At 40.5% G+C, this 12742-nt stretch overlaps 1 protein-coding gene across 1 annotated transcript in view; it reads left to right on the forward strand.

Moving 5' to 3' along the window:
• Nucleotides 1-12742, forward strand: part of CDH13 (cadherin 13) — a 1057449-nt gene that overhangs the window by 227164 nt on the left and 817543 nt on the right. Inside the window, exon 2 of the mRNA XM_024556040.4 lies at nt 588-699. Within this exon, the coding sequence (XP_024411808.1) occupies nt 588-699 (112 nt within the window). The remainder of the gene's footprint in view (nt 1-587; nt 700-12742) is intronic.

The raw sequence follows: 12742 nt of genomic DNA on the forward strand, positions 1-12742 counted from the left end.
TTTGGAAATCAGTCTTCAATATCCAACGTGTATTTTGTACTGACTATTTCAGCCCAGCTACGTTTTAAGGGCTCTGTAGCCACGTGTGGTTACACCATATTGGACTGTAGCCAACATGGCCACCATATTGGACTGTGAAGTTCTAGTGGGCCCTAGATTCCTTTTAGAAGTAACTTCCAATGAAATAGTTTTGTTTTCCTCCTCGTCATAGATGACAATGGTCCTTCGCATCTATGAAAGCAAAGTTGGTTTTAGCTCAGGCTTCCTATGAAATTGACAGATTCTGTAATGAAATTTCACACATGGAAACTGCAGTGAGATTCTTAGCAGGTGTAAAAATTTGACGAAGTTATTTCTTTAACTGCAACTGAATGGAAACTGCCGCAGCTGTTCCCATTTGCACGTTTTCCAAATCTCACTGCCAAAACAAAGTTGTTGGCAACCACTGGAGAAGTATCAACTTACCTCTTCATTTGGGAAATTAAATTAAATCCTCAGCTCATTTCTAAAAGTCACAGATTTGGTACAAGTTAGTAGGGCAAACACATGAGCTGCTGTTAAAATATTGATGGTTTCGGTTTTCTCAGGTGCTGCTGCTAACATCTGCAGAAGATTTGGACTGCACTGCTGGATTTCAGCAGAAGTTGTTCCATATCGATCAGCCAGTTGAATTCATCGAGGACCAGGCGATTCTAAACTGTAAGCAATGCCACTTGATTTTTTTGGCCTAATGTCGTATTTAAATTCACCAATTTCTGTTAATGTGCCTCAGGATGTGGTGTTCCTTAAATGGTTTTCTGCTCGTTATTCTTATTCTACTTGATCCAGAGGGGAAGGTCTTGCAGTAGAGCCTTGACAGCTTAGAGGTGACAGGGTGATGTGTGTCTCTTTTTCGTATTTTATCATTGATGAGTATTTCCCAACCACTCCCAGAAGAGGGGACTACCACCTTCCAATGTCAGTACTATTCTGTGCAAAGGAAATAAAATCCATTTCGCCAGGGCAGATCCCTGACAGCAAAACCATTGCCTTCCTGTGGTCTGTTATTCTACCTGTAGTTTGTCATCCATGGCATTAGATCGAAATAAAGGTGAGAGCAGGATGTTGGCTTCTGGGAATTTTTAGGCATAGGAATTCAAAACTCATTCTTAAGACTGTAAGATGGTTTTCGGAAAGATTCAAAACTTCTACTGGCTATTCTGTGGATTAAACTCAAACCCCCAAAATTCCAGTTAATTGCTTTAAAATATCCTCAGATCTGTGGTTATAATATCTTCCTGTTTTTTAATGCTGATAATATATTGTTAAATCTTTATGAGGGTATGGGATACATTGCTAAATGCATAACAAATATAGTGTTAGCACAGTGGAATTTAACACTGATGTTAGACAGTGTTAAATTGAAGGCTCTTGAGCACGATTCTTTAGCATTTGGGAATGAAGGATGTGAAGACAATGGTGTAATTTGTTTAGATGCTCTGAGGTTCCTCAGGGAAGATAATTGTACATTTGCCCCTGTAGTCTCAGGTTTGCCTTTCAGGCCAGCTACATTCCTTCATTCCTGAATGATGTGGCTGGCATGTTTTAAAAAGTTAAAAAAAAAAAAAAGCCTGCTGGACTGGATTGTCCTGTAAGGCTGGACCACATTTAAAGAGTTGAAAGGAACACAATAATGAAGATGCAAAGTTGAACATCAAGGGAGTTATCCAAGGTGAAGCCCAGGCACATCTTGATGCGATTACGCCAGTGAAATCATTTCAATAATTAGAGTCTGTAATGACACGGTGCAGGACTGGCACAATAAGTGAATTCCAATATGTGATTTCATGTTAATTTGATCCCTGAGTGTGACTCCTGGGTCAGGCCATCAGGAGCCCTCATTTGTCTTTTGATTCTGCTATTAATCAGAATCAATATATTTCAAACAGAACTTGGTTTACCAGAACCATTTTTCTGGCTCTCTTGTCATCTGTCTTATCTACTCTTCCTCTCTTTCTTTCTCTTTCTCTCTCTGTCTCTCTCTCACACACACATACACACATACACACACACTCTCTTTTCTTTTCTTTTTCCCAGTGATTATCCCAAAGCTATTGATATATTAACATGTGTGGAAATATGAAGCCACCCTGAGTATGAAAAGCCATAGCGTTGGTATGCAAAGCAGGCCCATAAATGTGATTGCTTCTGTAATCTTCACTACACCAAACAGCTTCAATTCACTGCTGAGACACTGGAAACAATCATACTTTGGGGGATCTTTTTTATTTAAACTAGACCATACTGTACATTCCAATATCACAGTTTGGTGTGTGTGTATGTGGGTGTTCTTTCAATCCCCTAAGTAATTAAGTGGGTAATGGTTGTTGGTTCTGTGTAAGCTAGTAAATGGTAAATGGAACTGGGTTGATTATCAATGATAACACATTCATGAGAAGTCAGGGACATGGGAATTGAGGATAGCTAAAATTTTATATATGAGTTTGTATGTGAATTGTTGGATCAGTAAAATCTGACTACCCCTCTCAGTGAAACTGTAGGGTCCATGTATATTACTAGGGTGAGAAAAGTACACAGAGCAGATCTAGTTCAGAGCATTTGAGTTCATCTCAAAGCAATGGACGTAGGTCATTATGAGTGTAGACCCCGTGAAGAAGGTTAATTGTGCCTAAATGAAGAACAAAGTTTTTACAGATTGGAGAATGCCTCCTGAATATTGTTTGGAAAATCTGAATTTCCAGAAGTAGTAGCAGTGTATTACAATATTCCACTTGGAAGGAAAAATAAAAAGCCCAAAATATTTTTCTTAACTAACATTTTAAGTCTTTCTCACTCCCTTCCCTTTCACCCTCTTTCTTCCTCCCTCTTTCCTCTTTCATTCTCAGTTTCCTTCATGCATTTCTTTATAGTTCAACACAAGTCCCCTCTGTCTCTGAAAAACGTGATTAACTAAGAAACCAATGAGTGATGAGTGCTCCCATTCTGATATGAGGTTAGCATCTGGAAGGAAACAAAAAGGGATCAAACAAAACAGGAAAGTGTTAAGATATTTAGATACATGAAGTTGACTGCTAAGATCCAGGAAATGCTAGGGATACTTTAGTGGTATATAATCAGAGGTTCTAGGTAATAACAGATGTTAAAAGAAACCAGGGTGTAACATTCATCTGGACTTTTGTCATTTGCATTTTTCCTTTTCCTCACAATATTTAAGAGCTTTGGTTTCCAATCATTGCGAATTTCTATCTTGTAGAAGGTATAAACACAGCCTGATCAGTCAGTTGATGTCTACAATTTCACTAATTTATAAAGTTGTCTGAAAGTGTCGTCTCCTTGCCCGACAGACCTAGTATACCTGCTGATACCCCAGACTCAAATTCAACCAAACTGCGTTCAGCTTTTAGCAAGTTACAGGGAATGTTTATTCTGTCCACAGTTCCTGCTCTCTTTGTTCTGGCAGTAATATTCCCTTTTATCTTTTTTCATCTTTCTTCTCAGTTCTCAATGAGTTATCTTTTTCTACCTTAACTGTTACTAATGGTCACCTCCACTTCTTTTATTTCCCTAATATTTTATTCACTGTTCACTTCAATACATCTTTCCCTCAGTTGTTCCTAAGCCTTTTATTTTCTTCACATCCCAATAACTCTTTATTCTTCTCTCCTTTCCACTAACTATACTTGCTTTCGTCTTTAAAAGGCCATTTTTCAACAAGCTCCTAGGATCAAAACATGGTATTCCATTATTCCTTCTAATGTAACCAGGGGAGCACTTTCATCCTGTCTCTCGCTGTGTGATACAAAGCCCCCAACTCATAACTTGGACAAAACTTTCCTGGCTTTATCTCAGTCTTGAAAGGTGAGCTGGGAAGATGTGTGTAGTTATTCCCAATTTTGATGAGAAGTATGAAAAGAAAGAGGAAGACAGCTTAGAAAGCAGAAACTCAGAAAGGTGATAATCTATTCAAGGTCTTAAGTCTTATGAAGGAATCTGTGAGAGGTTCACAGCAGGAGTCCATGGTGACCTCTGACACCCAGAACTGTCTTACATTCACTGGTGTGGTTGTTTCTCCTGCTACATGGAAATCATGTGATTCTGGTAGCTGTCGTTATTGGCACCATGAGATTTGGATCACAACCCTGCTTATAGCCTCCCAGCTGACACCTGGGCTCCAGAGGAATAGCTGGTCTGGAAAACTGAGCAGCCACTCAGCTGATACAGAAAAAAGAAGCAAGTGATAAGCCCCTAACTTTTTGTGGAATGCAGAATTACAGAACAGCACGTTCTTCTCTGCGCCTGTCAGCTCAGACACAACTCTGGCATTTTGGAGGGACCTGGGATCATCGCATTTGCTGGGGAAAACCATATGCATGGCCCTCAAGCCTCTCTTAGTGGGAGACATGTCCAACCACCGGTGTGCAGAAGGGACACCCCAGTGGCCACCTAGCCACTATCAGTTCAGCACTTTTTTTCCTCCCTTGTTCATCTTCATGGATCACTCCTCTTAGAGCACACATACACAGAACGAAATCGCCACACCTGAGTTCACCTAAAATGCAAACTCACACATATTTACACTTAATAAAGAACCTGCATTAGTCAGAACAGGCATGGCATCAAACACCACCAGTGACCTAAGAGAATAGAAGTTTGTTTTTCTTTAAGGTCATGTGGATACAGATTAGGCTGCGTTCCTCCAAGTGGCTGCTCCCCATGCAGGAATTTGAGGACCGAGGCTACTTCCAACTTGGTCCTGCCATTTTGTGCTTTCTGATCACTCCTGTGTCACCAAGCCAATACCCAAGAGGACAATAAATAATGTGGGGATGGCACTCTAGGTGCTTAACCACCTTAGCTCACAAAGCACATGTATCATTTCTGCCTCACTCTGTTGGCCAGACCTAGTCATAGAGCCAACCTTAACTGCAAGTGAGGCTGGAAAATGTAGAAGAACACTTGTGTTTGGTGGGTGCTCACAGTCTCTGCCCAGATCCTAACAGAGCAGTGTGACCCAAGTTACAAAAGGACTACTGAAGAAACAGAAACAGACCATGAAAGGAGGCAGCCATCTCAGAGTAACTTGGGCCTACCTGGGAGAGAGGACAAAGTTCAAGCAGGAGAGCAAGGTCGTGCACCTGTGACTACCCCTGCCTTTCTAATCAGGGCATGTTCTTCTCTGAGCCCATCAGCTTCTTCTCTGCTGCCCCTTTGAAACACCCAAGGGAGGAACCTCACCTTCCGATGGTTCTGAGAAGAATGGGCTCCAATTGATCCTCCTGGTGATTAAGATCACATAGTTTTAAACTCACAATGACTTGGGTTTAAACATATGACACAGTCACATGTGAGCTGTGTGACCATGAGTGAGTTATTTGAACCGTCGAAGTTTGAAGTTTGTATCATCTCTCTGAGAAGGATAATGACAGTCCTCGCTGCTAGAGCTGATGCAGTAATTGATGGGAAGGTGCTTAGAACATAGCTATGAATAAATGGAAGCTGCTTTTATTAATACTGTCATTATTACTGTTATAATTGTTTTTATTCATAGACCTGAGATGGGTTCAATTTCCTTATAGTGGCCATCTAGACATAGCTATTTAGAAAATAAATTGTGGGCATTAATATTCTGAAGACATGAAGAAACATCTAAAGGAGTGATTCTAGGATTTGAATTTCTTGGACCAGTAGATTTTTCTTTTATTAATATTGGATTGATAAGACTACATTTTAAAACATTATCTTACATGTGGATATGAAAAAATAAGAAGCAAGCAAATAAATAAGATGAATACCTCTATTTACTTTGGCTAGAATTTTCTTTTAAAAGGTCATTTGGCACCAAAAACCAAACAAAACGGGAATAAGGACTAATTACAGAAGGGAAGGTGTTCCTTTAATTTCAGTACATTTTGCTTTGTAAAAAGTGCATCAAAATGTCCGTGTCTACCTTATTTTGGTGGGAAATCACTAATCCAAGGCATTCCAAGGCAATCCAAGGCATAGGTGGCCATTAGGTTTTTTGCTCTTCACTTTTCCAGTAATTTTTTTGAAGTTTCAATATGTTCATTTTTCTGGAGAGGCAGAAATAACTCTTGAGAGTTCCTCATGAAGGGCTGTGTGCCTGTGCTGATGAGCAAAGAGAGGCCATTTTTAGAAAATACAAGTGCGCATACATTGGGAACAAATGTTGGGATTTTTAAAAGGCACTCCTAGTGCTGACCACACAGTGGCCTTCACAGCCAACATTTCCTGCACATTCTCTAAGTGTGGAGGGTCCCTTGAACCCCATCACAGTTGTCAGGGGAAAAACACTGTCATCTGTCCATTTTATAGGTGAGGATACTAAGGCTGGACTAGCTGAAGCAGTTTAGCCAAAGTTGCATCACTCATAATTGGTGACATCAAGATATGACCCCAGGATTTCAGTGCCCTGGCTTTTATCAGCGTTCTAGTCTAGTGTCTTGTAGTTTTTGTTATTGTTGCTGGTAACGTATTAAGGAAATTTGTCACTTAATTTTCCCATCCTCTTTTATAGACCTGGATGAGATAAAGAGAGACCTTCCTACTGCATTTTATTTTTTTCTGTCCATAGCCAAGTTTATTCTTCCTCTGTAACATATAAAATTGTAGAAAAGTTGCTGCTTTTTTCTTGTTTTGGATGGATCCAATGCCAGATTGTTAATGACCTTGCATTCCTGGATTTCTACCCTCCCCATGATTTCCTTTAAACAAGGCATTGCTTGGTTATCCCACCTTGACACTGACCTTGGTTAGTGGTGGGTCATCCATGGAGTGCATCGCAGTGCATTAATCATATTTGTTCTTAACATACATGAGTCAGGGTTTGTGAGGGTGTTTTTAATTGACTATAAATCAAACAGGGAATTTGAAAAATGAAGGCAATTAATGAAAAAGCAATGTGAGAGGTGTTTTGCATCCCAACACAAGAAATACATTGCCAGTGAATTAAATGTCAAAACAAAGGCCCTTTTGACCCTGCTGGAAAGATTTCATTTGGATGGTAATAAATGAATGAACTTTCCAACCTGGCAGGTGGGGAAATGCCTGCTTCCCAAGTTCAAGTTGATTTGGGCTTTTCTCTATCTCTATTATTCACCTTTAAGAACTTCCTAAATTTTTATTTTTGTTTTCTCTTTTGGTGATTAAAAAAATGATAATTTCCTTTCCATTTTCTGGTTATGCATCACACCACTAACTTGTATTTACTCTTGGTTGGGAGATTGATGAACTGATTAGTGAAATTATTTAACTGATTAATGAAATTACTTATACAGTCTGGAAAGCTCTGAATAAGGTTGAAGTTTCAGTTGATAGTTGTTTTAAGCTGTTGTGATTTGCCAAGGAAAACCACTCTGATGTCACTTAATTCCCTCCATCATTATGAAGATGGTTATAGTTTAGGTCAGAATGTGGAGTCCTATTTTTTAATGAGAGTTTTTCCTATATTTAAACAGAGTCCTATAGAAATGTAATATTTTTACATGTTTGCCCTTTCCTCTCACCAACGTATTTGTAACAATCCAGTAATCAGTCAATTAATATTTATTAGAATTCTCATAAATAAATTATACTAACTACCTCATTTCATAAATGTAAAGTGATAAAATAAAATAACTGCAGAATAAAAAGAACACATATACAAGTTAGGGGGGATATAATAAAATGCTAGAGGTCCTCACATGTGACTTGGGTCCTAAATTATACTTTGAAGATCGGGAGAAGTGAGATAACAGAGTGAGGCAGCCTCGGAAATGAGGAATGAAGATGCAGATGGAGCTCTCTTGACATTTATCAGGAGAACAGAAGAAATAAATAGACTGGATGAGTTACACTGTCAGCCCTTGGGCTAAATTTGCCCCACAGATATGTCCTGTTTGGCTGCTCAGTGTGGGAGCCTGGAGTGTTTAATGAAAGGACTTTGTTGTCCGCACTGAGAAATTCACTCTCAAAAATTCATAACTTCTGGGGTATTGGCCTCCAGAACACAGACCCCAGACACAGGCTGCCTGGATCCAAATCTGCTAAGGTCAGCCCAGTATCACTTAAGGATCTTGGGCAAGTTAGGGGGGGTGGGGAAGCTGTGCCTCAGTTTCTTAATTTGGAAAATAAACGTTATAATGACAACAACCTCGATAACTGGTTCTCAGGATTAAATGTTACTTTATAAATAGGGTCTGAGCTGGCTTTAGGCACTGAGCTGGATCTAGAGGCTCTAATGATGTCATCACATCCCCGTCATTCCTCAGCTCTGCTTTCTGTAACGTTGGTGCCCCTCACTCTCAGAGGACTTCCACCAGGACGGCCACCAGAACCTCCAGGCTTTCATTCCTCCAGCTCAACAACCCAGAGCATGTCTTTTCCACGTGTTCTAGCAAACATCTTATGGCTAACTCTCTCGATCCACCTTGGGTCATGTGCCTATTCCTGAACTAATCACGATGTGCCAGGAGATTTGGTCTACCTCTTGGCCAGGCCTGGCGAAATACAGAAACCATTCTCTGAAGGAAAGGAATGATGCTGGGCATGCAACAGCAAGAGAGTCCCCCACGAGGGTGTTTCACTCTATTGCTAAGGCCCCTTCTAGTACTAACAGTGTATGACTGCAGGCTGTGCTCCGTGCATGAAAAGTTTTAGAACCCAGCACACAGGCTAATGGAAATGCCTCCTAGGTGGCAGGGGACAAAGACAGACATGACACCAGGTTTCTCACTGGTGGTACTGGTCAGCAGATCGCCTCATTAGCACTGTCAAATTCTTAGTGCTGCCACCTGGCTCTGCTCTTCAACCTGCTGAGTGTCTCTACTCACATAGTTCTGGGGCTGGAGGAAATTTCTTTTATCGATTTTTTCCCCAAAGGATTACAAATACAATACTCCCCTTATGTGCTGTTTTGCTTCCTTCAGTTTCTGTTACCCACAGTCAACTGCAGTCTAAAAATATTAAATGTAAAATTCCAGAAATAAACAATTCCTAAGTTTTAAGTTGTGTGCCATTCAGGGTAACCTAATGCAATCTCACTGTTTCACTCTGTTCGGCCAGGGATGTGACTCCTCCCTAGCTCAGTGTCTTCACGCTGTGTACACTCCCTGTCCATTAGTTACTCAGTAGCCATCTCGGTTATCAGATCAACTGTCTCACTATCATAGTGTTTGTGTTCAGTCAGCCTTATTCACTTAATAATGGCCCCAGAGTGCAAGAGTAGTGATGCTGGCACTTCAGGTATGCCAAGGAGAAGCTGTGAAGTGCATGCATGTATGTGTTCATGTATATGTTCATGTGTGTGTGCATGTATGTGTGCATGCATGTACATGTGTATAGGGGACAATAATCTACAGGGTGTGGCAAAAGTCGGTTTACAGCTGTGAGTGTGGAAACACAGTTTATCCTGGTATTATTATTTATTAATTATTATACTATTTTCTATACAAACAACTATAAACCCAATTTTGCCACAACCTGTACATAGGGGTCAGTACTACCAGCAGTTTCAGGCATATGCTGGGGGTCTTGGAGCATGTCCCCTATGCGTAAGGGGGAACTACTATACAGGAACATGTGGATGTTACAAGAAAATCTCCTAATTTAAGGTATTAGAACCGCATGAATTGGGCTTCTCAATGAGTAAGGCATCAAAACCAATTAGGGAGGATTAAGCATGGCTTTAAATAGTTTGAGGAGATGGAGGATCTGATCCTTTAACTGATCAAACCCACACACATTCTAGTAATTGTTGTGCCCTCTGTCCTTTCATCTTAATTTTCATGGAAATTTTTGTTAGTCTGAAAGCAAGAGGGCAAAATGTACAAATACCTGCCAGTCAAAATATCCCTAAGTACTATTTATTTTTGACCAAATTGACATTTTCCTTGTGAAGACAGAAGTAGGATGTAAAAAAGGAAATAACATATGTGGAGTCCCTATTATTTGTTCAGCCAATTATTTAAGAAACACAGAATAGTTGCCTTCCTTATGCCAGGCACTGTACTAGGTACAAAGGATAAAAGGGAAAAAAAAGATACCTTCTATGTTGGAGCCTTTATTCTTGAGGAGAGAAAGAGACAGGCATGATAGAAATAAACAGTTAATAAGCAGAAAATGTTATGTGAAAAGCTGATGATAAGTACCATGAAGGAAGTAAGTCAAGGTCATATGATAGAGATTTCTGGAAGGCTGCTATAGAAATGGATGACCAAGGAAGTGTTCTGTGAGAAGCTGAGACCTGAATTACAGGAAGGAAACAGCCAGGTGAAGACTGAGTCTGTAAACATTTAGGCAGAGGGACCAGGTAGTAACGATGAGAACAGGATTTTCATTTTGAGTTACTGTGGTCCAGCAAAGGGAATACCATTTTACCCATTGAATCAAGTCAACTGCCTGTAAGTAGGATTGTAAATCCCATTTTATAGGTGAGGGCATAAAGGTTGATTAAAGGATCCAATGTCTCAGAAGAAGTGCCGGTGGTGCAAGTTTGCTCTGATCTCCTGGCCCTGCATGTTCTCTCCCTGTGAAATGCTGTACCAGGGCTCTCCTGTCCTTTCCTTCGAGAACAGACTGGGCTGTCCGCGGGAGCCTACCAGGGCTGTCGGTGTGGACTCCTGCTTATCACTTACAACATGTAGTGTTTCCACCCAGAAGTGTTAGCACAGTTGTCTGCCACATGCAAACTATTTATAAAGGTTGGTTGACTTCATCATTTGAAAGAATAAGGCCAGGGAGACGAATATCTACAGAATGATGCTGTTGGAAGGGGCAGTGCTGTTGTCTGCCAAAGGTGGCACAGAGAATTTTCAATAAATTCTTGTGCCTCCTCTGAAATAGAACATATGTTCTTCCTATTTCCACTAAGTCCTTCTTTCGGGCATTTTCATGCTTTAGGGTCGCATGCCTCCCGCCCCCACCCAATACCCACATGTACTGTCCTCTCATGTTTGGTCTCTTTGGGCTCAATGTTAAAAGGATGTTCCCTGAAAAGAATCACTTGAGAAGTGATTCTTCCCCACCTTAGATCCAGATGTGTTTTTTGTGTTTCAGAATTCAAGGGACTAATAAAGTGCGTATGCTTTATATTGCACAACTCCACTGGAGGGTCTGAGGCAGCATCCTGTAATAAAGCAGATATTTCTGCAGCAGGTAATGAATATTTACTCTAAGTAGGATAAACCAGGACCACAGATACCATCACATTAGTTCAGGCTGGGTTTTGCTGCGAAATGAGTTATGAAAACAGTGTGGGTATGGTGATCCTCTTGGATTTCAGAATTGCAAACTGCACTCCTTAGCAGAGCATTCCCTTGAAAAGTCACAGTCCTCTGTCCTGCTAAAACACCCAGTTGGCTTCTTCACATCTCAGCTGTTTCTGGGGCCACAGAGTGTGGTGGTGGCCCAGCCTCCAGGTTCCAGCCCCCCTCCCCTGCTTCTACTTGTGAGCAACATTGGTAAATAATGTCTTGGCAGGCCGTCCCTGGAAAGTGGCCAACTGCTGCACCAGCCTATTTTATTCCCATTTGAAGCCAAAACAGTTGTCAGCCATCCAGTTTCCTCTGAACTGTGTCAGCTGATTCTGGAGACCTCCCAGAAGATCTATTTTTAGCTAAAATTGCTTTTCATTTTCATATGTATACATTAAATTCCATGGGGGCAGGGGTGATTCCAAATGAGGAAACATTGATTTTGAATAACATGAAAGAAATAACTAGTGCTTGAAAACAGTTCAAAATATGAGTCAAAACCTCCAATGAATATAGTTAGCACTGCATTTTTTAGTCAAAGGAAGTTTGTCATATTAAAAACAGAAAGTGAGGGTGAGTAGGGGTAAATCAGGATGGAAATTCTAGGCACTGAAGAAGGAAACAAGACTAATAACAGAGAGGACTGAAGTTAGGGGTAACTGGGATTGTCAGGTGGGGATGTGTCTCTGGTTATTCCCAATGTCCTAAGGGGCATGGAGGGCATGGGCAAGAACCAGGCCCTTGTCCACATGCAAGAGTAATGAAGGAGCAACAGCATAGAGTATGGTGCATGGCAGCTCTGATTAAGCTCCCAGGTGTTTTGTTTCTTTTGAAGCAAGTTCAAAGCAGTTCTAGAATGAGTGAGGCCTAAGATGTGCATAAAATTGGTTTTTGTCCAAAGGTGCCTCTTTTGCTTTCGGAATAGTGTGATTCGTTTTCTGCTCTCATCGTGTGCACTGTTGATGAAGCACGTTTTTGCGATGGGCATAGCCTGTTACATACCCAAGGAGCAGTTGAGTGTTTTCTGTTAGAAAGCACTTTGTCAGCGACAATTACAATGTAGTGGCTTTATCAGTTCTGAGAAACCCTCACCAACTCAAGATTTTAAACAAAGGGATTTAATGAAAGGTAACCGTGTAGCTCACAAGGCCTCACTAAGAACAGAAACTAAGGAAGTTCCAAGAATTTCAGCAGTGGCAACCCAAAGAGAGTTAGAACAGTGCCTTTCGATTCTATAGTGGAAGCCCTGTTTTTGTTTTGTTTTGTTTCATGCATCCAGACTGATACTTTTTTAAAAAATAAAGTCAAATATAATTTTGATAAGTTAGAAACATGACTCATAGAAATATAAAGTGAACACAGGTCCAAACTCATCAATAAAAAAGCAGAACAATGAATGGTAAGTCTGATTCAAGGAATATTTGAAGAGCTAGGTATTTGTAGTCAATTTAATAATAAAGAAATATTAGAATAAGTTTTCTGGGTTACATACA

This window comes from Desmodus rotundus, chromosome 12 (genome assembly GCF_022682495.2).
Source record: "Desmodus rotundus isolate HL8 chromosome 12, HLdesRot8A.1, whole genome shotgun sequence".
Taxonomy (NCBI): Eukaryota; Metazoa; Chordata; class Mammalia; order Chiroptera; family Phyllostomidae; genus Desmodus; species Desmodus rotundus.